The following is a 26,128-nucleotide window of genomic DNA, read 5'->3' as shown; positions in this document are numbered from 1 at the left end:
ATACAAATGTCTGTACTAGCAAAAATAAGCTGGTTTGTAATTAAGGCTGATTGAAAACCAGATACTTCTATACACTAACTGGAAGCTACAATGAACAACGAATCATATGCTATGGAAGCTACAATGAACAACGAATCATATGCTAAGACATACATAACTACATGAAAGAGCTAAAAGAAATTACATTTAAGATTGTATACAATTTCATTTGATCAGAAGGAAAAATATTCTAACGTTAAAGTTCCAGAAAGAGCCAACTTGCTATAATACTTAAGTGCCAACTACCTTGTAAAACCATAAACGATACAGAGCAGAATAAGCAAAAGGAATCATCCCTCAAATGCTGTATAAAAATGCTGCAAAAAATTACAATCTTTTTTATTCAATAAAAGCATGATTTAGATAATTGAGAGCTAATAATACAATGCATATACCTTATAACTCTTCGGTATTACAAGAGTAGATGTTTTGAGAACAGCTGGAGTTATGTCAAAGGTAAAGAGCACTGGAATAAATTACTGAAGTATGAGAAAAGTAACCAAGGCCCTATTAACTTACCACAGTGAGTAGGGCTCTCATCACTCATATCTCCACAGTCGTTATCACCATCACACAAATACGTTCGAGGAATGCAAATATTTGTGCTTTGACATTTTGTAAAACCAGACTGGCAAGTGCGCTCCGCTTTAAGGAGGGAGAAAAAAAAGCGCAAAAGTTCTTTAGAGCTTTTTTAAATACTGTATTTTCTTGCACTGTATCTCATTGAAAGATACATAACATTGTTAAAAAGAGTCCCATGTCACTCACTTGCTAAAGTGTGCTCATACTGCTCGTGCTATATGGAAACAATTAGACAATTGCTTTTATTGACAAAAATCCTGACAAAAACATGATCAAAAGAAACACATGCCAATACTTGGGGGTGAGGGAATGTAAACTGACACATATTCACACTGTAATGCCTGCATTTGCAAACAGCTGGTACTGTATGAATCATCAGACCAACTACAAATGACTAATAGACCAGGAATTTCAAATATTCAGATTTCACTGAGAATTAAAAAATTGTCACAAATAATATGTTTAAAAAAAAAAATCCGTGTGCACATAAAAATGAAAAATAAAAATCTCTAAATACATTTTCATCAATTTCTCTAACTCGAGATATAAATTTTCCACTGAAGAATGTAATCTTAGTGCAAAGACATGATTAGTTTCATTAACTGCAATAGTAGCAATATTGAACTAATCACAGTTTACATCTTAAGGAAAACAAACCTAACCGATAACTTTTTGAGAGCTATAATTTCAAACAGAATAAATATAAACTGTGTCTGTATAAGAGTCACAATATATGTTCCTTATTATTAAATCTAGTATAATTACTATAGCATGACACAAAGTAAAAACCCACTGTCAAACTCCAGGCTAATCCTGCAAAAATATAAGCCCTGCATCCAATTAATCTGAAATAAACTTTTTGAAGTCCATGGGATTACTCACAAGACCTAACATTAAGCACTGCATGAGCATTTGTTGCATCAAGGCAGACCATTTAAAGCAATAGTTATTATGTAATATCTTAGGGTACTCTGGAATATCTTTTAACAATTCTATTTGCTTCAAATAAAGCAGAATCTGTAATGTAAATAAAGAAATCTTTTATCCTCTTTGCTGATTTTGTCATAATTCCTCACACACAAACACATTTGCCTCTTCTTTGGTCTAAAGAGTCAGACTCAAATAGGTACTAGCTAATTAGGATAAACTTACGGCAATTTCTCTCATCTGATGTGCCATTATCGTAACAGTTGTTCACTCCATTGCAGACATACTGAAGAGATATACACCTTCCATTATTGCAAGTAAATTCTGTGTGGGAGTCACAAGTTCGGAACAAGCAGCCAACCTCATCACTGTTATCTCCACAGTCATTGTAGTGATCACAACGGTAATGATAAGGTACGCATCGTCCATTACCACAGGTAAAAGCTGTTGGCTGACAAGTATGGAAAGCTTCAGGAAATAAAAAATAAATAAATAAATAAATAAATAAATAAATAGAAGAATATACATGGATAAAATGTAATCTAAGTTCTCTGACAAAGTAACAAGTAAAATCACAATATTTTTACCTGCCAGGGCAAACACAGCTGCAAAACGGACTGCATGGAAAGTAAAATACATATTTGAATTAAACAAAGTAGAAATTGGCTATACATGACAAAAATTCAATACTGTAGTGCTTTTGGATTCTAGAGCAAAACAGTAGCCATTCAGACCTCAAGTCTGTGAGCAAGCAAGGGATCGTTCCCAAACTACAGCCATAAGATCCATGACCATAAAGCCATAAAAGTGATAGAGAATACAGTACAGGCAAGATAGAGTATGCATCACTTTCTCATGCAGTTATTTTAAATGCTTACCACACACACTTTCCAACTCATCACTGCCATCGCCACAATCATTGTCATTGTCGCATTTCCATCGCTCGGAGATACATTGCCCATTAAGGCATGTGAAGAAACCAGTATCACACCTGGTACCGTTATCCACAATACAGTGCTTGTTATTATTGGCTAAATACCAGCGACCTTCAGAGGGGCACTGACATTCTGCACCGGCTGGACCTAAATTTATGTTTGGCAGTTAAAAAAAAATAAAGAAAGGAGATAAAAAAAGAAACAGATTTAACATTGATGCTTTAGATAGGGTTCTATGAAACCATTCACAGCTGTAACACTGGAAAAGGCAATGAAATTCTCACAACTCCTGTAAGATCTATCTGCTTAGATGGAAGTGTGGTGACTTAGCCAGATTTTTATCTCAGTTAAGCGTATGCAAACCCATTAAAACCCAGAAGAATTATTTCACAGTTCCCTAGAGGAACTGAGATCAGAACTTGGAGTATCTTAATATTTGCTTGTTGTCCAAATAGTTTTTGGGTGGCAGCAAGATGGTATCTGATGCTTTCAAATATCAGAGCTATACTAGCTGAGGCTCTATCCCTTGAAATCAAAACAGGGTTTTCAAAATTCCTTGCACTAGACTAACTGCTCTTCTCAAAATCAATGAGCAGTTTGAGTTGTTTTCAAGCAAGACAGATTTTTAAAGGCATTTAAGATGCTACCAATGAAAGCAGGCACTGAATGAGTTTTTCAAAGTCAAGGATCATAACTTCCAAAAATCCACAACACATGAAACAGCTCTGTAACAGGTATGCTCTTTGGAGTATGCTGCCATTCTGGTTTCCTGGCCATCTGGCCTGGTGACCTGTTGGAGCATTTTGACTCTCTCCTTACACATGCACAAGGAGAGATACAAGATGGGATACATATGTCACTCAGGTCTCACCCCGATATGCAGCTGATGATACAGAGGATGTTTCTGGAGCCCATGACTCAAAAGGACATCTGCCCCACAGTGTAGATAGAAATCAATTTGTGCTATTCTTCTTAGTAATTGTCCAACGTTTAAAATGAGGCAGTAGAAACGTTTATTTTGGAAATTAATCATTAGGGAAAGACTTCATAATATCATGTGATAAAGAAATAGTGACCATAAAGATTTTTAAATACGTGGTAGGAAACACCTGTTCAGTATACAGCATATGTATTCCTAAGGTAACCATATGCTGTAGAGCTCACTTCATGTCTCATCCCAGAGTTAAAAAAAAGTTAAAACCCCAGAAAACAATGTTTTAGTTTAAATTAGAGAAACCCATAATTTTTATTTGCGAGGATTCTCAGACACAACCCTCAGGTGTGTTGGCAAAATACCATGACCTTGAATGGCAATCATTTTGATTGCATTTATAAATAAAATAAATATTAAACGTTTAGGAACACTAAGAAATATTTCAGCTGTCCCCATGTGACTAAAATCGTTATATTATGAATTCTAATACAGGCAACACTAACAGCTTACAGTCATCAAGCATAACAGCTTACCTGGTGCACAGATGTGACTGCAGCCACCATTGAACTGGTTGCAAGGGTTGGTACACTGCTGCTGCTTACTTTTTGCCCAGACATGAATATCCATCGGTCTTTGTGGAAGATTCATGATCATTACAATCTGATCTGAACCATCATACTTATTAGCTCGGTAAACGCTTCGTGTGTTCCAGTCTGTCCAATATATGTGCTGATCAAACAATGTCATTGCAAATGGATGCAGAGCAGTGCTAACAATTACTTCACGATTTGTACCAGTGAGAGTGCACCGCTCAATCTTCTGCCTAAAATAACAAATAAATGATTATATCTTAAAAGAAATAAGTCTTTTAACTTATGTATAAAGCCATGCCCTAATTAGTCCGGCAGCTAGTATCCACCATTTCAGTAACGTGCACCAATGTGTAGGGTGCTGTTACGAGTTAAAAATGTCAAATTTTCCAATCCATGGCTTCAATAGTGATGCAGAGTAGTAGCTCCGTAATACTGACACAATAATGTACTGGAAGTAATGGGGCTGAAGATTGAAATGTTTAAACAACTACACTACTGAACGCTAAAATGAATGCAAAACTTCATGAGAGAATACACTTTTCGAATGGGTATGATGTTAATGACTTCTTGTACCAGGAGAAAACCAACAGTCCCATGAAATGGGACATGTTTTCATTTCAGTTTTATCTTCTGCAGATCCAAATTTACACAATCAGGAAATACAAGCAAATTCACAGGACTATACACACGCATTTTCTGCTATTTCTCACATAAGAATACAGGAGGGAAAAACAGTTCTAATATATAATAACCACCACATATATAACATCTAATAGCCACAAATATATAGTGTATGATAAACATTTCTTCCTAGTTGATCTTCCAGTTTTCATTCTACCTTAGGAACAGTGTTTGCAATGATAAACAAAATTCCAACAAACAACACTTCAAGGAGCCCCAGAAAATCAGGGTTCAACTCCAAGTTCTGTGATAGACATGTTCTGCTGTATGTGAACCATTCTTTACTCGCACAGACAGCATTACTGACCCACAACCACCTTGTCACTGCTTCTCCCCTTCAGCCATTCCCACCCTTAATGACCACTTCAGCAAAGGTCAGTGAGGAAGCATGAGAAGACATGCTGATGCCAGGAGACTCAATATGCACTATTCATGCAAGGACATTATTTCTAAGCATTATTTATAAACCAATGATAAATATTAGAGGTTTCTTTTACCACACAGATTCCTGTCTGAGATAGGCAGACCACACAAGAATAAAGCATGAGAGAAAGCTTCTGAAAAGGAGCTAATAAGAATCCCAGAATGGCTCTATGGAGGGTAAGGATAAGGAAGCTGTGAGACTAAATATGACATGCCCAGTGATTTTCTTCCTGCTAGCAGCTTCTCTCCCCGTTCATCACTGCATGGCCAATACCTCTTGCCTGTGAAGTCAGAAGAGCCAAATGTTGTTGTTGGAGACTCCAAGCGGGAGTTCCACCCTTTGGTTAAAGCCACCAAAAGAGTTCTCACAAAAACACAGAAATGCTCCAACAACTTAGCATTAGCAGTACGAAAATCACTTGAACTTATTTTATCTAACCTCAAAGCAACTGTATGTTTAAGTCTCCACTAGAGACAAAATTTAATCATTACCAATTGTATTTAACGCATTTACTAGACTACCAGTGTGAGTTGAATAAGAATAGAAACGGCCAATGAGAGAAAACGAGCAGATAAGAAATTTCTCAACAAGCTGAACAGCTTGTCTCCTTTGTCATCACTAGTAGGAATGAAAAAGCTGCATTTCATATAAGCAGGAGAAAAAAACTCAGAATTTTAGTAATTATTGCAGGAAAATAATAATAGGCAGCCACTTTATAAGTCAAAAAGCTTTGATGTGAAAGAACAGTTGTGGGAAAAGTGCAGAAAGGCACTTTTCTAGGAAATTGCACTTCTACAAAAGAAAAGAGCTCAAATGCAACTCTCCTGCAAGGCTCATCGGTTCGTGCCCCACGTTGGTGATGACATACAATGGCAGGATTATATAGCAATCAACATCATACAATTTATTCCTTTTCATTACAATTATTACTATTATAATAATATTATTATTATTAGTTAGTAGTATATTTTATTTTACTTTAGTTATTAAACTGTTCTTATCTCAACCCACGAGTTTACCTTTTTTTTCCCCTCCTCCCCATCCTACTGGGAGAGGGGAGGAGGAAGCGGCTGCGTGGTGCTTAGTTGCTGGCTGGGGTTAAACCATGACACAGGTTCAGGTAATTTCCCCCTTTCATGCCACAGGGAACTTTTTAGGGGGAGCCCTGTACATAGTTCCCAAGTGTCAGCCTGCTATCTGGTGAGGGATTCTTACTATGTTGCGTGCAGCAACTGTGAAGATATGGGAAAGGAACAGCACACAACTAGCACATATGTTCTGTCTACTTGAGATGTATCTCAAGACTTGCGTGTGTGCCCAATGGTATCACAGTACTTACAAGGCAACAGGAGGGTCTAGACCAAAGAATAGAAACCTGATTTTAAAGAAGGAGGGATAGCGTGTTTGGGAGACTAGGACAAACAAGAGGAGAATAAGCAAGAGTAAAAATGGAGGAGAATATACGGCTCACCCTTGTGTTCCCTTGGTGCATTCACAGCTAAGGAGCACTGTCATTTTTGAGTGTCTGGTCTTCATATCTTACCCCATGCAGGTATCTGTCCCTCTGAAGGGGTAAAGGCCCTCCCCGTGAACGTCAGAATAAAGAAGACTTCATACTGTTTAAGCATATGCTCCCCTACCTCCATTAACTAGAGTTTGAAAGAGAAAAGAGGATGTCTCATTTGACATCCTGCATTCCCCTTAAAATAGACGGTCGCATTACAGGTGCCCTGCCCTCCAGCACACAGATGAATCCAAATAAGAATGTCTTCCTCCCAGAAGATCCAATAGAGGCACAGACCATGAGTTATTACATTACAGACATCACTTTTCTGACACAGCAAAGGAGAAGCCTGCAAAAGAACTGCTATGCTGAAGGAACCAGAGGGGAAAAGGTCTGATTGCTGCAGTGATTTCTCCGAGACCATGGGTGAATTTGAATTGATACAAACTAAATTATTTTTAAAAACTTTCCTGCTGATGGCAGAAATTCTGGTGGCATAAATTGAAGGGTAGAGTTCTGTCTGGTAGGCAACAGCAAGAACATCATGCCAAGTTCCACAGGTGACAGGCTGTCACGGTTTAACACCAGCTGGCAACTAAGCACCACACAGCCGCTCGCTCACTCCCCCCCACCTAGTGAGATGGGGAGGAAGATTGGGAAAAAAAAACCTCATGGGTTGAGATAAAGACAGTTTAATAGGACAGAAAGGAACAAAAATAATTATAACAATAATAATAATAATACGACAATAATAATACTAAAAGAATTAGAATATACAAAACAAGTGATGTACAATGCAATTGCTCACCACTCGCTGACCGATGCCCAGCTAGTTCCCGAGCAGTAATCCGCCCCTCCCGGCCAGCTCCCCCCAGTTTATATACTGGGCATGAGGTCATATGGTATGGAATATTCCTTTGGCCAGTTTGGGTCAGCTGTGCTGGCTGTGTCCCCTCCCAACTTCTCGTGCCCCTCCAGCCTTCTTGCTGGCTGGGCATGAGAAGCTGAGAAATCCTTGACTTAGTAGAAACACTACTTAGCAACAACTAAAAACATCAGTGTGTTATCAACATTATTTTCCTACTAAATCCAAAACATAACACTATACCAGCTACTGGGAAGAAAATTAACTCTATCCCTGCCGAAACCAGGACACAGGCATTAACCATGAGCAATGAATGATGTAAAATGTGCACTGGGATTGTATTTGTTAGAGAAGATGCTTATAGAAGTCTTGAGTTGCACATAAGATGAACAAACTGCTAGTGGGTACAAATGCCATAAAGCAGTGGACTAAATCTACACTGTGGCATAACAAAACTTCTTACTGCACAGTAGTTCCTCATCAATAACAAGACTTGACATCGCATTGCTATTAAGTAACTCTTAACATTCTGTAATACAAAGTACCAAATGCAATTGAAATGCTGAAAAACAGTTTAAAAAAATGAGTAAAAATAAATATCTATTAAAAAATTAACCAAATGTAAACCAACAAGTGTGTTATCAATACATACAGATTTGCATCAGCCCAGTATAGCTGCTGTTCTTCATAGTCCAGGGTCAGCCCATTTGGCCATACCAAATTGGTGCTCACAATAGGTGTTCTGAAGTTTCCACCAAGTGTAGCTCGCTCTATCTTTGCATTTGAACTCCAGTCAGTCCAGTACATATACCTGTCAATAACATGATTACAAGGTTATATTTTCAGCAAATAAATCTCACAAAGCTCTTATCTGCCTCAGGGTATTTCCACCCTGGTGTCCCTCACTGAAGTGTGCAGTGCAAAACTAGTGGAAAAGAACTTCTTCCTCTATTTTGGCCCACATTGACAAGGGAATCTTCTAGCAGAGATTACTGGGGTCCACTGGAGTGAACTTCAGAAAAATTTTTCCAGCTCGTATGAGAATCCAGTAAAGTCAATTAATCTCTTTCTTATCTTTTTCATTTGAAATACAGTATAACTAGTAATGAAATTAAAAATACAGTATTGTAGAGTAATGTCCCCAGCCTCTCAGGGAATGTTTTGATACTGAAACAAGAATTCTTCTGAGGCACTCATGAAATACAACAGAAAAAGGGAAAGATCATATAAGAGTCTAAACAGAGAGATCTCTTGGCAGCGCCATCTGATTATCATGATACGATATTCTTGAAGAAATCTTGGTTTCAACAAATACCCTTTGTTTTTCTGCCTTACGGAGCACATGGAGGATGGTTAGTTGCTTGACAAACACCTGCTTTGAACATCGTTCTCATTTACCCCCAGTACCTGGCTCCCACCCTCACGAAGTGAAGCCTCATGCACTACACATTCATAAATGTTCTAAAAATCTCAGAAGAAAATTCAAATCTCTGAGGCTGAGATAAGCTTAGAAAACTTAAACCTAAAGGGTTAGATCTAGGATGGTTATGCACAGCTTGAATTTAGGGCTCAGAACAGTAAGTATCTGGCAGTCTTCATCAAAGTCTAAATTGTAGTTTCACCTACAGTCAAAATAAAGTATACTAAGTGCCACACATACCCTCTGCAGGGATCTAATACAATGGCTCTCGGTCGTGGAACCCGGGCAATCACTGTGCGGTTAGATCCATCCACAGCCATTGAGCTGATAGTCTGGTTGAGGTAGTCACTGTAGTAAACTCTGTTGTTGATCCAGTCAAAGGCTATGCCATCTGGAGTCCCCAGGTCTTAGACACATGCAAGCAAACACACACAAGTTCAGTACGGTTTCCTGACATACTGCAATACTCTTCACCTATTATAATGTGGCAACACCAAAGATCTCTTTGAAACGCCATTGGTATCAATGTAAATTTGTCCATTTAGAAATCTGAAGAACTAATACTTAGGACTCAGGCAGTCCTGTGTATGCAGTAGGGTTACAAAGACCTATTCCTCACATAGACCTAAGTTCTAGTTGCTATTCTCCAAGTAGCAGGAATCATGCCTCACTCCAAAATATTAATTCACTATATATAATTTTAATTTATTATATAGAATTTTATATATATAATAATAATATTTAATCAGTTTTACATTTCCATTTTGTTGTGATCAAGATGAATTAAGAATCTCAGAAGAGGAAAAAACTGCGGAGAAGAGTCAAAAGGAGCATTTCATGAGATATCTTAACTGAATAGTCTACTTTGACCATTAGCATAAAAATACCTGCTGAGCTAGCGCTAGGTGCTGCAGTCCATTTTTTTTAAATACCCAATTACTTTGTATCACATTTCAGTGCACTTACCAGATGCAACTACTGTTGGAGAGCCAATTCCTGAGTAAATACTAACATAACTGATTCTTCCTGTGCCTGAAGGATAACTTTGTGTAAAATATATTCTGTTGTTTATGCTGTCAAAATCCAGGGCCACTGCAGTTCTTAACACATTGACTGTGCGGAATGGAGGACTGTGATTTTCAGGATCTAGGTGGATACTTCTGAGGGCATTCTCAAGAGCAAAAATCAGGTAATCATCAGTTGAAATGGAACATTTCTTGCCATCGCTGCCTAGTGTTCCAAAGGCACAACCACATTTGGGTGTCTGCATGTCAAGCAGGGCAAAACACAGATGAGAACAGCCTCCGTTGTTGTCCAAACAAGGATTGTTGTTGACATCAAGGGGTGAACGTGACTGGAAATGACTGTTGTAAATGGTAACATCCCTTAGCCAATTAATGTTGTCTCGTATTACTGTTGGCTGATCAGTATTGCCTGGCTCCTTGCTGGCTTGGAAGACTTTTTTCAGGTTCCGATCCACCCAGATCATAGAATTTCCAAAGACAGTGATACCATATGGAGTTGGATAGCGACTGCCATAACGCACTATTTCAACATCACCACCATCAGGCTGAATTCTTGCAATCATATCTAAGGAATCATCCACCCAGTAAATGTAGCCATTGCTGTGATCTATGGCCAACCCACGAGGTGTGACAATGCCCTCAGACACAAGAACTGTTCTGTTGGTGCAGTCAAGAAATGCACGTTCGATCTTCGGATTTTGCCCATAATCTGCCCAGAACAGATATCTGTTTTTTGGGTCGACTACTATGTGCCTTGGCATATCTATGGTAGTTTTAAGCAGAACACGGCGATAAGTTGTGTTTAAACGCAAAACTTCTATAAAAGTCTCCGTCAGGAATGCATTTGTAAAATAAAGATTTCCTGTATTTAAAGGAGAAAAAAAAAAAAAAGCAGAAAAACAAAACAAAGTTAATATATTGTATCAACACCTGAGAAACATGAGCTAATAAAATACTAAACCGTAAAATGAATATCCATAAACATCTCAGTAGTTAGAAGCATAAGGTACTTGCCTACACTTTGAAGAATTAGAAAGAAGACACCCAAACTGACAATAGTCATTTAATTGCTAAATCCTCATTGTTTGCCATGGGGAAGATCAGTGGTATAAGACCAAAAGTGCATTAACTACAGTTGTTCTTTAGGTGTACTTTTTTTTTTAATCTAAGCCTTTGGCTTGCCCTTCCATACTCTTATCCCTTTAACCTTGTAGAACACACAACTATGAAATCCATGTTATGGCAAGCACTGTATACAGTAACTAAATTAAGTGTATACAGCAGATGATTATTCTAACATTCATCCCAACAAGCCTATCAATCAACAGAAGAACTTTTGCAAAACATATATATAGTACGTATACATAGAAAATAAAGGTATTAATGGCAATGGTCAGCTACTAAGAGTTGATGAACGCTTTCTGAAGAGTTAATATTTGAATTAATCTCTAATATGTTTAAATAGGAACAGGAAGTGCAAGTGGGAACATTAAAGTTCAAAGACAAAGTATTTCTTCTGCCTTCTTTATTTTTTATTATAATTTATAGGATTTGTACACAGCAATCTGAGGGTAGATGAAGGGTCCTTCTTTCATATTAACAATGTCATCAGACAACTTTTGTGCACTCTTCTCTGGTACCTGTTTTTCACTATTGTAGTAAAGTATAGTAGTATACTGGATAACAGTTACTTATGAATGCACAGACAAGAAGAGAGACCTAAGACAAATATGAAAGCATCATGAGAGAAAAGGTTCTACACATCTGCTCTGATAAACTTTCATTTTTACACATATATATAAACATAAGACCCATTCATTAGCTCCTCTTGTTTTAAAATCAACCCATAGACACACAAGTTAAAATCATAGGACTTCCATTCAAAATAGTTCCATTAGGATCCATCTATGTTAAGTCTAAAAATTTTACAATCTGTAAAGAATAACATTCTCCTGAATTCAGCTACGCTTACCTGCTACCCAGTCAATTGCAATGCCACGGATCCCATTTCGTCCTATTCCATTTGTAACAACATTTCTAAAATAAGAACCATCAGGTTTAATTTTACGTATTGCATTCTGAGAAGAAATTGTGCTACTGAAGTCACACCAGTAAATGAAACCAGAAGGCATGTGAACATCCACGTGAAGCGCATTTCGTCCTGAAATATTTTGAAAAGTAATAATTAATTATCTTTAATATAAACTAACTTATTTAAAACATGTGCTATGCCAGCAAGAAATGCCAAAATATTAGGCATTATAAGATCTTTTTCCTACTATAATATTCACATACCTCTTCCTGCCAGTGGTACCATGGCTTCAGAGTGATCAGATGTCTCTAAACTAAATCCTTTAATTGCAGAAAGCATAGAAACAATTACAAATGAACTGTATGGGGAACAGGTTCTGTTATCAGGATTTAGCTGAAAGCCAGTAGCACAGGCACAGGAGAATAATCCACCAGGTACAGGCAGGCAGAGCTGCTGGCAAACTCCAATATTATTACTGCAGCCATTTGAGGAACCAGCAGAATCTGCGAAAGACACACATGGCAAGACATAAAAATCTGAACTGTATCATCACAAACTCCCGCAGATATGTAACCAAATTCATATACTTGCATAGTATTGTTGTGGTTTAACCCCAGCCAGCAACTAAGCACCATGCAGCCGCTTCCCCCTTCCCCCTCCCCTCTCCCAGTGGGGTGGGGAGGAGGAAAAAAAAAAAAAAAGGTAAAACTTGTGGGTTGAGATAAGAACAGTTAATAATTAAAATAAAACAAAATATGCTACTAATTAAGAATAATAATAATAATAATTGTAACAAAAAGGAATATAACAACCAAAAAAAGAGAAATAAAACCCAAGAAAAGACAAATGATGCACAATGCAATTGCTCACCACCCACTGACCAATGCCCCAGCAGCGATCCCCCCCTCCCGGCCAACTCCCTCCTGTTTATATACTGGGCATGACGTTCTATGGTATGGAATACCCCTTTGGCCAGTTCAGGTCAGCTGTCCTGGCTATGCTCCCTCCCAGCTTCTTGCACACCTGCTTGCTGGCAGAGCATGGGAAACTGAGAAATCCTTGACTTAAGATAAGCGCTACTTAGCAACAACTAAAACATCAGTGTGTTATCAACATTATTCTCACACTAAATCCAAAACACAGCACTGTACCAGCTACTAAGAAGAAAATTAACTCTATCCCAGCTGAAACCAGGACAAGTATTAACAACCAGCTGACAAAAATAAAGATCTTAATCACTGTACATTTTAGCATGTAAGCGTTAGCAATGAATTTGCTCGTTTCTTGTCATCTAAGATCAATGGGGGCAAGAATCAGACAAAACTGATATACAAGTTTGAAGCCAAAGTAACAAAATTTGTTATTTAGTCAATATTACATTGATAATATTTTAGTAAAACTACATGTGCCAATAGATGCCTTAACTGCATGGTGGAACATCTATTTACCAAAATGAGGTAAAATGCTTCTGACACTTTTCCTGAAAGCCTAATCAAACCATTTCCTTTGAACGAGCGTGCATTCTGTCTCTGAGGGAAATTCAAGTTTTCACAAGTTGGATATCCTGAAATACCTCTTTAGCAAATACTCACTGTCTCTGTAATACACACGTAGGCACTTTAGTCTTGGGACATTATCTCTCAGCACTACTTTGTTTGCTCCAGTGGACTTGTCAACTCGTTCAATAACTTCATAATCTCGATCAGTATAGTACAGAAAGGTATCATACACAGCAATTCCCCATGGATGAGAAAGATGAACCACCAGAGTCACACGATTTGTACCATCCACATTGCCTTTCTCAATCTAAGAAATAGTTTAAAGCTTAATATTACATTTCTTATAATAGAAGTTCAATGTTACAATAAGAAATTAAAATGCAACATATGCTACTAAAATCTCTTCATGCATGAGATCTTTATGTACAAGGTAGGAAGGAAAGGGTCAGCAGGATGCCAATAATGATTTCTGGTTTTTCATTCAAATTCATCATATATTTTTAATGGTAATTAGTAACAACAGTTATTCAGATTTTGCTCGGTCCTGCAACTTCCAGTTACATGAGTAAACTAAAGTTACTGAATTACTCATGTGAACCACAGACGCAGAGATAGATGAACAGGTAAAAAAGCAATTATTTAAAAAATATCTCCTACCACTCCTGTGCTTGTGACAGCCCAGTACAACTTTTGTTCCTTAATGTCAATGGTAATGAACTCTACATGGTCAAGGTTGCCAGCGAAGAGGGTTTGTATGCCTGATCCATCCATGTTTGCACTGGCAATCTTTGCTGGGACTCCACTGTCAGTTCCCTGGTCTGTCCAGTACAGCTTCCTGTAACACACATTATCACGTCTGTTAGCAAAGCCGATAACAGAGATCAATGCACCAGAGTCACTTGAGCATATGCTTAAATCCATCTCCTTTGTCAGCCAAATTGTTCAGCACACGCTGAACAGAGATCACTTTGAACCAGGCCACAGTGAAAAAGAGATCTTGTTTGGAAAAAACAGAGAAAAATGCTTGTTCTCCTGAAGAAGAGAAATGCCTTGAAAAAGAGAAATGCCTGTTTCCCTTGAAAAAGAGAACAATGCCTGTTAAATCATTTTTAGAAATCCATAACCTCCCCTCTATCATCCCACAATACCGTCAGCAGTAGAGTATTAGGACTATAACAAGAAAGCAGGAGAATAATAAGTCTGTTTCACAGATGGCTGCAAGGTTTCAGCAGTGAGTTTGGTTCCAATTTGGAATTAAAACTACAAGTTAAAAAAATCTATCATCTGAAACAGAATTCCATTATCTGGCTCTGGGGAATATGTGCACCACCCTGGCTTCAGCTGCTGAAGAACACCTAGGGCACATGGCAGCCAGACTCCCACCTAGGGAGTTGTTGGGACAAGAAGTCAGGCACCAATTCAACTGAAAGTCTGCCAAGTCACCAGCAGAACTGTCTCATTACTAACATGGTCCTATGGAACACTGTGATTTTGGAGGAAAAAAGAAAAAAAAAAGAAAAAAGCATCATACTGCAATTTTGAGTACTCTGTTGGGAAAAAAGCAAATTACAGCTCTTTTTGGGTGAAAGCAGTAAAATTGTATTTAGTACTATGCTATTTAACATGTGACATTCTTCCCATGTAGTGTGTCTTTCTACTACAGATAGGCCTCAAGACAGACATCACAAGATATTATAAAAAAATACTTTAGAGTTCTCTTTACTCTGGGTTCCCATTTTTCAGAGATTTTTTTCACAATCATAATATTCTGAGATCCTTTTTAATTAAAAAATTTTACCATATAAGTATATGGTAAATTAAGGAGAATGAACATCTATGCAACGATTTATAAAGCCATGCAATTATTTTCTAGGCCTTAAAAAGAGTAAATAAATTCTGCACAAATATGAAAAAGCCAAAACCATGTCAAATCCAGGATGGAAGCTGAAGACCCTAAAAATTAAGAAAAATGTGGAGAATATACTCATGTGCAAAGACAACAGCAATTTTGGAAATTTACCCTCTTGCTGGATCAACTGTCAAACCAATTGGCGTGCCAGCTCCCAGAGAGGTGCCATCATTGGTAATCAGTGTTTTCCTGTACATTACGTCACCATGCAGCTTCAGAACCTATGCAAACATTGAACTCATCAGAGCATGTAATATAGAACTTATGATAGATTTTCAAATTAAAGGAAGGAAGCCTAAATCCACAGGGAGTTGAAGTTGCAGGAGACTGTCAAATACTATGAAGAAAAAGCACATTGTTCTGCACTCTAACCATCTCCCTTCTCTAACATGCACCACTTGAATGAGCTGCTTGCAGCCTAGAACCTGCCTATGTTAACAAGTAAGCATCCTAGGTATATAAATAGTTAATCTTTCAGCTTCCATAATGTCTTGAAAGTATCACAGGCTGAACGGGTTGATGAAATGCTGATTCAGAAAGTATTCAATTTTATTTGTTTAAATTAGCTGCCTTTTAATTTAATAGTATGTATTTATATTTTAGGACAAGGACATTAATGACTGGGCTTATTCACAGTCATTACTGTATTATATATTGCTTATCCTCTATTTCCCTACACTAAATGACAATTTTATCCTTCACATATCATCAGACTGCTAGTCTCTGGAAAGCTACATAATATGATACCAAAGCATTTGGGAGTAGATCTTACTGCATTTGATGGCAACATTCCTTTACTATCAGAGGCGCTGCATTGGTATCATTGACTTGAAGTGAGAATAGTAATAATAACAGTAACTCTAGTGATCGGGGCGGGGGGGGAGATCTATGCACAAATAAAGTTCCCAGAATATACCGCTTTCAATCTTTTTGACTATGCTCAAATTTAAGTTTATCTCTTCAAGTTTGTATTTTTCTATAGACTGTTTGCATTTTAAAATAAATCTAATTTCAGTTTTTCACTAAAAAAATATTATTTATTTCAACCTGTATACATAGCAGTGAAAAATCTAGGCTCTAACTTTGCAGTTGTCCCTCTTAAATAATTACCTCAATTGACTGTGTCCCTGGGTTACTGTAATACAGGTTTGCAGATATCCAGTCCAATGCCAGACCAATAGGAGCACCAATAACAGCTGCTGGAGCAAAAACTGTCCTGTTGGCTCCATCTGACCTCACTCTGTGAATCTCACCCTTGGAAAAAAAAGATAACAAAAGTGAAAAAATATCAACAGCAGAAAACACTGTTCTATTCCAACTACATGAGCACTTACTTTATATTACAATCTTTTCTTAGCAAAATGAAAATCCAGTAGAGAGAAATGCATTTGTATATGCTCAATGCATAAATATAGTAAAAATATTATTGTAAATCATAATTATCCATTGTGAAGAAGCATTACCGTTCACCAACCAAAACCTGATCGACAGAAATAAAATATTTTATAAGGATGAACTGTATATATTTAAGCTATATACAGTCACACTTCTGTAAGTTGTATTTCATTATCAAAAGATTTTTACCAGGATACCTCAGTTAACCATCTTGAATATACCTGAAATCTAGTAAAGGAAAATAGTGTTCTTTCCATGCATAAATATGTAAGAACCAAATTTTTAATATGCTGTAATAGCAAGAATCAAGACTAAGATTATCCTTGCAGGTTTCTTTGTAAGGGTAACCCTTGAAATGGTAACTTACGACTTGCAGATTCTATGGTATTAGTTACAGTGTGTGATGCTAAAGCATGGTATAAACAAGCATTAAACCGAGAGACAAGCCAGATAAAGGTCTGAAGTGGTTACTATAGCTGCCTTCCCGAGCTTTCTTCAGGTTATGTCAGTTTTACAGTCCTGCAGAAGTCCTGCATATTATCACGTGAATCTTTCACAATTAGTGTTAATGCAGAATTGAAATACCAGCAGCTATCACACATTATTAAGTCTTTTGGAGAAGAGGTCAGTAGGGTTAGGGGAGCTGTGAGCGAGTATTGAAATCTGTTTCTCTCTCCTCACTAATTACTTCCTTCTCCACTGATGCAGACATGCTGCACCTGTCCTGGGAAGATCTCACTCAGTGGTGCAGGCTCCCAGACAAGGTAGCACTGGGACCCACCACCCCAGTTCTTCACTGAGGCAACATGTGCAGTCGGTCTGTTCTCCTCTGGCACTTTGCTGGAAAGACAGAGGGGCACTGCCAACTCGAAGGGACAGAACATGTAGCACACTGTTAGGGCCTGAACTTTGCATCACTTGAAGACAGAAGCTGTGCAGCTAACACTAGCCTAGTTCAGGAAGGGAGGAGGTAGAGGCAGAGACAGAGCAGGCCCAGGCAGTAAAAAAATGGAGAACAGGTTGCAGTTGCCATCTCAGAGCAGAAACAAGGTAGAATCAGCTTTAGGAAAAGTACCCAGTGATCATTTGGTCCATGCATATTCTTAATTGCTTTGTTACCATGTGCCCTGGTTTCAGCTGGGATAGAGTTAATTTTCTTCCCAGTAGCTGGTATAGTGTTATGTTTTGGATTTAGTAGGAAAATAATGTTGATAACACACTGATGTTTTTAGTTGTTGCTAAGTAGTGTTTCTACTAAGTCAAGGATTTCTCAGCTTCTCATGCCCAGCCAGCAAGAAGGCTGGAGGGGCACGAGAAGTTGGGAGGGGACACAGCCAGCACAGCTGACCCAAACTGGCCAAAGGAATATTCCATACCATATGACCTCATGCCCAGTATATAAACTGGGGGGAGCTGGCCGGGAGGGGCGGATTACTGCTCGGGAACTAGCTGGGCATCGGTCAGCGAGTGGTGAGCAATTGCATTGTACATCACTTGTTTTGTATATTCTAATTCTTTTAGTATTATTATTGTCGTATTATTATTATTATTGTTATAATTATTTTCTTCCTTTCTGTCCTATTAAACTGTCTTAATCTCAGCCCACGAGGTTGGGGTTTTTTTTCAATTCTCTCCCCCATCCCACTGGGTGGGGGGAGTGAGCAAGCAGCTGCATGGTACAGTTGCCGGCTGGGGTTAAACCACACCACCATGATATCAGTACACTGTCTAAATATCTCAGTGCAGAATTGGAAACGGTGCTTCAGAAAGGAATCAACATATCAGATAGCAAAAATCTGAACAAGAACTCCAGGCCAAATTCACTGCTGGCTTAAATAGGTAGAGTTTCTTAGACACCGGTAGAGTGCTTGTATTGGTTTTGCACGGCAAGGTTTTGGTAGCGGGGGGGCTACAGGGGTGGCTTCTGTGAGAAGCAGCTAGAAGCTTCCCCTATGTCCAATAAAGTCAATGCCAGCCGGCTCCAAGTCGGACCTGCTGCTGGCCAAGGCCGAGCCCATCAGCAACACTGGTAGCGCCTGTGGGATAGCATATTTAAGAAAGGAAAAAGAAGTTAGGGGAGTAGCAATTGCAGCCAGAGAGAGGAGTGAGAATATGTGAGAGAAACAACTCTGCAGACACCAAGGTCAGGGAAGAAGGAGGGGGAGGAGGTGCTCCAGGCACCGGAGCAGAGATTCCCTTGCAGTCCATGGTGAAGACCATGGTGAGGCAGGCTGTCCCCCTGCAGCCCGTGGAGGCTAACGTTGGAGCAGATATCCACCTGCAGCCCGTGGAGGACCCCACGCCAGAGCCGGTGGATGCCTGAAGGACACTGTGACCCCGTGGGAAGCCCATGCTGGAGCAGGCTCCTGGCAGGACCTGTGGCCCCATGGAGAGAGGAGCCCACGCTGGAGCAGGTTTGCTGGCAGGACTTGTGACCCCGTGGGGGACCCACGCTGGAGCAGTCTGTTCCTGAAGGACTGCACTCCATGGAAGGAACCCACGCTGGAGCAGTTCGTGAAGAACTGTAGCCCGTGGGAAGGACTCGCATTGGAGAAGTTCATGAAGGACTGTCTCCTATGGGAGGGATCCCATGCTGGAGCAGGGGAAGAGTGTGAGGAGTCCTCCCCCTGAGGAGGAAGGAGCGGCAGAAACAACGTGTGATGAACTGACCGCAACCCTCATTCCCCATCCCCCTGCGCCGCTCGGGGCGGGGGGAGGAGGTAGAAAGTTTGGGAGTAAAGTTAAGCCCGTGAAGAAGGGAGGGGTGGGGGGAAGGTGTTTTTAAGATTTGGTCTTATTTCTCATTATCCTACTCTGATTTGACTAGTAATAAATTAAATTAATTTTTCTCCAAGTCGAGTCCGTTGTGCCCATGACGGTAATGGCTGAATGATCTCCCTGTCCTTATCTCGACCCATGAGCCTTTCATTATATTTTCTCTCCCCCTGTCCAGTTGAGGAGGGGGAGTGATAACAGCGGCTTTGGTGGGCACCTGGCATCCAGCCAGGGTCAACCCACCACAGTGCTGCTTGCTGAATTGTAACAATGTAGTCCTACTTGCAAATTAACCTGCCCTTGAATCCCTAGGCCTACAGAAAAAAGTAGGAAAATAGGGTAACTTTTGGTACTGTATAAACCCTACTTTGAGACCCTGATGGATGTTGAGTATTTGCAACAGTGTCTAGTATGATAGGCACCTTAAAGACAGGAATTCTCCTGTCTATTATTGACATTTACAATTAATAACCTATGGAACATGACAGCTGAAGATAAAAATACTTCGGAAGTGTTTTTCAAGTAGAGTAGGGAGGACTCTGATATTTATCTCTGTTTCCTGAGTTTGCTTCAGACAGGGTGAGCAAGTTGATGGATGTTCACTTGAGCTCTAACTACAGTTTCAACTGTTGCCAACACTGGCAGTAAAATTACAGGTACAAACTACGCAAGTGTAGACAAACCCCAGGAAAACCCAAACATGCAATGGATAGAGACAAAACAGGAAGAGGCCTTGTCCTAATGGACAAGCACTACAATTAAGAAAGTAGGCAAATATGCTTCTGTCACTAGAAACCAGAGAAATCTCTTTTTTCAGAGAGCGAGCCATGACTGACACAGGTGTTTCAGCTCTGTCTGGGAGCAACAGCAGCCTGAGGCCTGCAGGTCAGGGGTACAGATAGGGGACACAGCCCATAGTCACGTATTTGTCAGGCTGGAGCTCGAGACCTAACTAAAATACAGCACTTACCCACACTCAGCCTGCAGAGGCACCTGGCATTTCCCTTGCCAGCTCTGTTAATGGATATATCAGCCCATGAGCTCCTACAGAACTGTTCAACCTCTTGTAAATGTCAGCTGTATCTGCTGGCTGAGATCTGTCAAGAACATTTCTTCAGACTGCACGGAGGATGAAATAGATTCCTGAGTATTTATCTAGTTCCTTGGGCAAAGGTTTGCTTAAATAGGTCTATTTAAATACTTAATGGGAACTAAACATTCAAATTTTAAATAAATAAATAAATAAATTATAATTCCTTTATGAGTGACACAGAAAAGGCTTTAAAATGAGTGATTTTTAAAGTTATTTTTACTTCAAACCTGCAAAATGTAAGGGAAACGGGTTGGGAAAAAAAACGTAAATCTTGTGTGGATGAAAGGTAACAAGTTAGTGTGAATTGTTTCTGTAAAACATAACTACAGAAATCTCCTTATCTACCATTATACTTCTGCAGGACCTAAGCACTGCTTTTCTTGAAAAAAGAACTGCTTTTAAGTTTCCAAGAGTGAACACATATTGCTGAATCAGCAGTTTCCTACCACATCCATCTCCCAGACTGCCACGGATTTTTTTTTTGAAGTGTCCATCCTGCAAAAATTGGGAATTTTTGTGGCAAGTTAGCCTTAGGGAACACATACCATTTCTTAGTTCAGAAGCAGCATTAAAAATGCTTAGTCAAACAATTATAATCAACTATTAAAAATTAGTTCAAACTATTTTCTAGGTCTATAAGCCTCATATATGCTACCTGGAAATTGTTGTGACTTTGCAACCATTTTCTTCTATTTAAAGATGCCTCTCTACTGTGTTACTTCATTAAGTGCTCAGACTAGATGCATGTATTTTCATTCTAATGTTTAGTGCCACTGTGTCCAATGTACTGCTCCCATGGAGAAGTGTTCTGGCTGTGTTTGCAGAATTAAGTCCTAAGTCAAGAAAGAGGAGAAAGAGAAGACTATAGCAAAGGGGGGCTGAGAGTACGGTTCTGCCAATGCTTTCCGATATTTCCTGTTCATGTCTCTGGCTGAGCCAGAAATAGCATTAATCAAATATTTCAGCTGACAAACATGAAAACTAATTTACAAAAGAGATGAAGCTTCTTTATCTCATCCTGGGGGGGGGGGTGGGGTGGGTGTAAACAAAACAAAAAAACAACCCTGCCCCCCAACCCCCCCCCAAACCCCTTTCATTCCTTTCAATTATAATTATCAAAATTCTTACCTGCAATGCTAATATATTTCAGTCAAAAACATTATTTTAAAATAAAAAGTCTTATTTTAGTGCACATTTTGAACACAAATACTAACCGGATTTTCAACCCAATAAATCATCTGTTCGGAGTCATCAAAGTCAACATCAACACCATTTTGAACTCCTGCTATCGGAACCATAGCATCATTCGTCTTCTCCTCAGGGTTCAGAGAAATTCCATAAATTATATTATCTCTTACAGCAATAAGGAAAGGGTGTTCAACTGTGAAAACATGTAACGTAATTCAGAGTTGTTTCTGATCAAGAAAATAGCATTATGATATGCTTCCCCCCTCCCACTCAAAAGCTCCCTGATGCTGAGAATGGTTGACTGTTAGCAGTGATGTTTTGCAACCACTTGCCTATAAGTTTGTTCCCTCACTCAGAGTGAGGTTATCCGTTACTGTAATTGTTGTAACATTTAAACTGTCAGCACGGCACAATCACAATGCATGTGCAAGCAACTTCTGAGAAGGAGGAAGTGAATAAGGCAGGATCACTCATCGCTGGCCAAGGGAAGTACATTCATGCAACTGCTCTGAGCAGCTTTTTCAAATCTCTGAGAATGGGAATCAGCAGGACAAAGCTCTGAGGGCTCTCCAGGACACGCCTGAGATGGGTTCTAGTGCCTATTGAGCAGAACTCACAAGCAAGGTACAATGTCACAGCAGCAATTGCTGATCTTTATTATTAAATGTAACTGCAGTACTGTGTTTTCTTGTTTTATCTCTAAGGGAGTAGACATACTCCCTTATAGTGTATTTACTTTTAGGTAAACTTGTACCCTTATGCTTAAATCTTATTAACAAAAGACATCTAGTCAGGTGATCTGAGAAAATGCATTGGAGAGCTGTAGAGTGTGAGTCAGCAACTTCATTTCTCATCTGCTAGGGAGAAGGGGAAGAGAATCTCCTGAACACCAATTCCCCTCTTCCTTGTGCTTTTGCCTTTGGAGAACAAATTCTAGCTTCTTCTCTCCATAGGCACAAGCTACCACTTGACAGGGAACTGGGCTGCTGCTGCATAGAGGGTAGCAGTAACCCATTTCCTCTTTTATAATAGATCAAAGACTTTTTTTTTTTAATTTTCTTCACTGGCTGCTTAACACTTTTATATAAATTTTGCAGTGAAAATTTTGACATGAAAAACCACAAGCCACAGCATCATTGCACATCTCAAAAATTATTCTCCATACTTCTCTCTGGCAGCTGGAACTATTTGTCAAATTTGACACAAGCTTAGATATCGTTTGTCTCAGCACAAAAATCACATTTTGGCAAGTAATTGCCTGAAGACATATAGCTAGCTCTGCCTGTGAAGTTCTTGGACTTCTTCCATTTTTTTTTCCCTAAGAATGTGGCATGTTAGTGCTCTTCTATAAAACATTTGCAAAGAACAGCTAAACTCATGTGAAATTGTTCCAATGCATACAAGACCCTGGAGTCATTATTCTCTTTCTAATTGTACACAGTACAACACTGCTGAATCCTGCTGAAATGCAGGTATGTGAATTCTCTAGGTTAGATTGTTTGTACTTCAGAAGTTTGATAGTCTAATTTAAACCCATTAAATTCTACAGCAAATTTTTTGCTGATTGCTTCCTTTAAGTTTAACACCTATGCAAACCTATACAGGTTTACATGACAAATGATAATCCGTATAAAATTCATGTATTGTTATATTAAATATGCAAATTTACTGTACTAATACACAATTTTAATATACACAAATTCCTTGCTTTGTTTCCAAGCCAGCTTGCTACATTATCATCTTTAATATCAACCTGAAATGCAGTTTAAGTAAAATAAGTGGAAAGGCAATCTTATAATATTAGCATTCTTCATCTTATGTAAAGCTAGAAATGGTGCAATCCTAGAATCAATGAGTTTCCATCAACATGAAGTTAGCAGTATTTAATATGCGAACTAAGTAGGCAGAGACCAGCAATATCATTGTTTTGTAGAGACACTGGGCAACCAAATGCATGCAGCTCAGTTTAATCTTTCTTCTGAAAGTTTGTGCTGGTCTGTTAAAGTAAACAATGACAGCAAGGATAAGCACAATAGTAAATATTAGAAAAGAAATGGCAAATGCCTATTCCTTTGTAATCATTAGCAATAATTAAAATCTTTTACCATGAAAGGAATCAGCATATTTTTTAATAACTTTTTCTGATGTGCTGACCTTCAGCAAATACATTATCTAAAAAAATTCCCAAAATCTGTAGATGTTTTTTACATACTGTTTTAAAAGTATAAATTCCATCTAAAAAGAAAAAATAAGCCCATATAGTTTAAAAGAATTGTGCTTCACAGAAGCATATTTCTATTTCTCTCTTACACAATTTATGTTGAGCAATTATGTAATTTATAAAAGGGCCACAACTGCACCTAAGTAGACACAGGGAACTTTGCAACATGTGGGAAATAAAGATAAGAACTGTCAATAGCTCGATTCAGTGGCAGAACTGGGTCAACCTCTACACGTGCATGTGCTTCATCACTGCCATGTTCCTTTTCTTTCATCATGATTCCTCTATAAGCCCGCACACACTAAAACCAGTACAGATTTCTAAAAGAAACCCTTTTTTTTTTTTAATACACAAACCTGCACTTCATTTCAGATTATATAAATTGGTAATTCTCTTACTGCTGCTAAGAAAAACGTGAATGCAATACAGCTCTTTAAAGAACACACTGCTGAGTATCAAGCAGGAAAACAGCATGATATGGCTTTTAAAATTTAGAAAGTTTTAAAAGAAAATGCTCAGAAGGTTTCCAAATATCAAAATTGTGATGTTCAGTGAGTTTCAGGGGCAAGAAACCAAAGTAATCTTAAACTGGAGCTTGACTGGTGAAAGGGGACATATGATATGGTAGTCAAGGACAAGAAGGAAACAGACTTGAGTGACCAAGAAAGTCCCTTCTAGTCCTGCATCCTGACATTCTTACAATTGCAACTCTTAAAAACAGGATTCCAGGCTGCATACTTATAATGAGAAGGACAACATTCTGCCAGAGTATGTTTTCATTTTTAACTGATATTAAACTCCTTCCAGATGTATTCCGACAGCAAAACATTCAATGTGTCAAGAAATTTTAAAATGTGGCTTCTTTAAAGTGCTTATAAGAAAATTGAGTTCATCTATTTTCCCCAAACGAAGCATCTGAATCTCTGACTGAGTTCTTTACAGAACCTGGCTCCAAACCTTTAGGCCAAGTACATTCCATGTGTCCTAAATGAAGTCTGCCTGGAATGCCCCCAAACTTTGATTTCATGAGCAGTAGCCCACAGATCTGAAGTATGCTTTTTGCCTCACAGAAGGATAGACTTGACAGTGTCAGGTCTTTTTTCTCATTATTACTGCCCTACCTCTCATGCAGTTCCTGTTATCAGGAGAAAGCATCCATCCTGAAGGACAAGCACAGGAAAAAAAAAGTGGTCCAGATGAAGAAAGCAAGCAGAGGTGGCTACAGGGGGATGATGCACAAGAATTGATACCTGAAAAGAAAAAAGAAAGTATTAGCAACTGTAACAATATGAGCGACTGGAAAGAATATTCAATCTCATTGCTACTGATAAGATCAACCCAGCACTAAATCAGTTTTGCTATTTCCTTAAAATTAAAAAATTATTTCTAAGAACCACAAGCAATACAATACACTCGTAACAGGATATAATTTTTCATGTAAAACCAGTACTATTATCATAGCGGTCTTTTCAACTTTTTTGCATCATAGAAAATCTTTCAAACTCCTTTTCAAATTTTTCTTAACTGCACCAGGAGGCCTACGGGATTTTCAGTCTTTGAGCATTATAACCCTTCTAGATGGGGTATTTAAATTATTTACTGAAGCTTCTTGGAGAAAACTAAAGAGATAAAACAGTTGCCTACATCTTGTTCAAAGGTAGTGGGAGTTCAATGCATAATTTCTTGGATTACTTTGAAACTGTCAGTCTAAGCTTGTAAAATGTAAAAAAGACAGTGAAAAAGGTCTCTATTGACTGCTACTACTACTATACATGAAAATTCAACCATTTAGATCACTTCCACAAACTTGCTGCTACAGAGGATTTTCAGGATGAGCCATCTTCGTAAGAAAATAAAAATCAGATTTTGAGTATATCCTTAGCAATTGCCGCAGGCCTTATTCTAAGAAACTTGGAAGTTCCAGGAAATGACACAATTGCTCCTAATATAAAAACTAACAAGAACTGAAAACAAATTAATAAGATGACAATAAAACAATGGCATAAACTCAGAACTCCAACTGTAAGAAAATTATTCAGCTCATCAGTATAACAAATCCAAACTCTAGTTGGTGTAAGATCTAATGA

At 38.6% G+C, this 26,128-nt stretch overlaps 1 protein-coding gene across 1 annotated transcript in view; it reads right to left on the bottom strand.

Moving 5' to 3' along the window:
- LRP2 (LDL receptor related protein 2) overlaps positions 1-26,128 on the bottom strand; it is a 134,270-nt gene that overhangs the window by 43,685 nt on the left and 64,457 nt on the right. Inside the window, exons 31-45 of the mRNA XM_050900014.1 lie at positions 25,163-25,291; positions 21,847-22,013; positions 16,480-16,623; positions 15,481-15,590; positions 14,118-14,295; positions 13,554-13,767; positions 12,225-12,464; positions 11,902-12,090; positions 9,871-10,791; positions 9,145-9,310; positions 8,137-8,295; positions 3,951-4,240; positions 2,427-2,630; positions 1,774-2,016; positions 559-684 (exon numbers count right to left, since the gene is read on the bottom strand). Of these exons, the coding sequence (XP_050755971.1) occupies positions 559-684; positions 1,774-2,016; positions 2,427-2,630; positions 3,951-4,240; positions 8,137-8,295; positions 9,145-9,310; positions 9,871-10,791; positions 11,902-12,090; positions 12,225-12,464; positions 13,554-13,767; positions 14,118-14,295; positions 15,481-15,590; positions 16,480-16,623; positions 21,847-22,013; positions 25,163-25,291 (3,480 nt within the window). The remainder of the gene's footprint in view (positions 1-558; positions 685-1,773; positions 2,017-2,426; positions 2,631-3,950; positions 4,241-8,136; positions 8,296-9,144; positions 9,311-9,870; positions 10,792-11,901; positions 12,091-12,224; positions 12,465-13,553; positions 13,768-14,117; positions 14,296-15,480; positions 15,591-16,479; positions 16,624-21,846; positions 22,014-25,162; positions 25,292-26,128) is intronic.

This window comes from Gymnogyps californianus, chromosome 7 (genome assembly GCF_018139145.2).
Source record: "Gymnogyps californianus isolate 813 chromosome 7, ASM1813914v2, whole genome shotgun sequence".
NCBI lineage: Eukaryota > Metazoa > Chordata > Aves > Accipitriformes > Cathartidae > Gymnogyps > Gymnogyps californianus.
The sequence above is the reverse complement of the archived record's forward strand: the minus strand, read 5'-3'. Positions and strand labels throughout refer to the sequence as shown.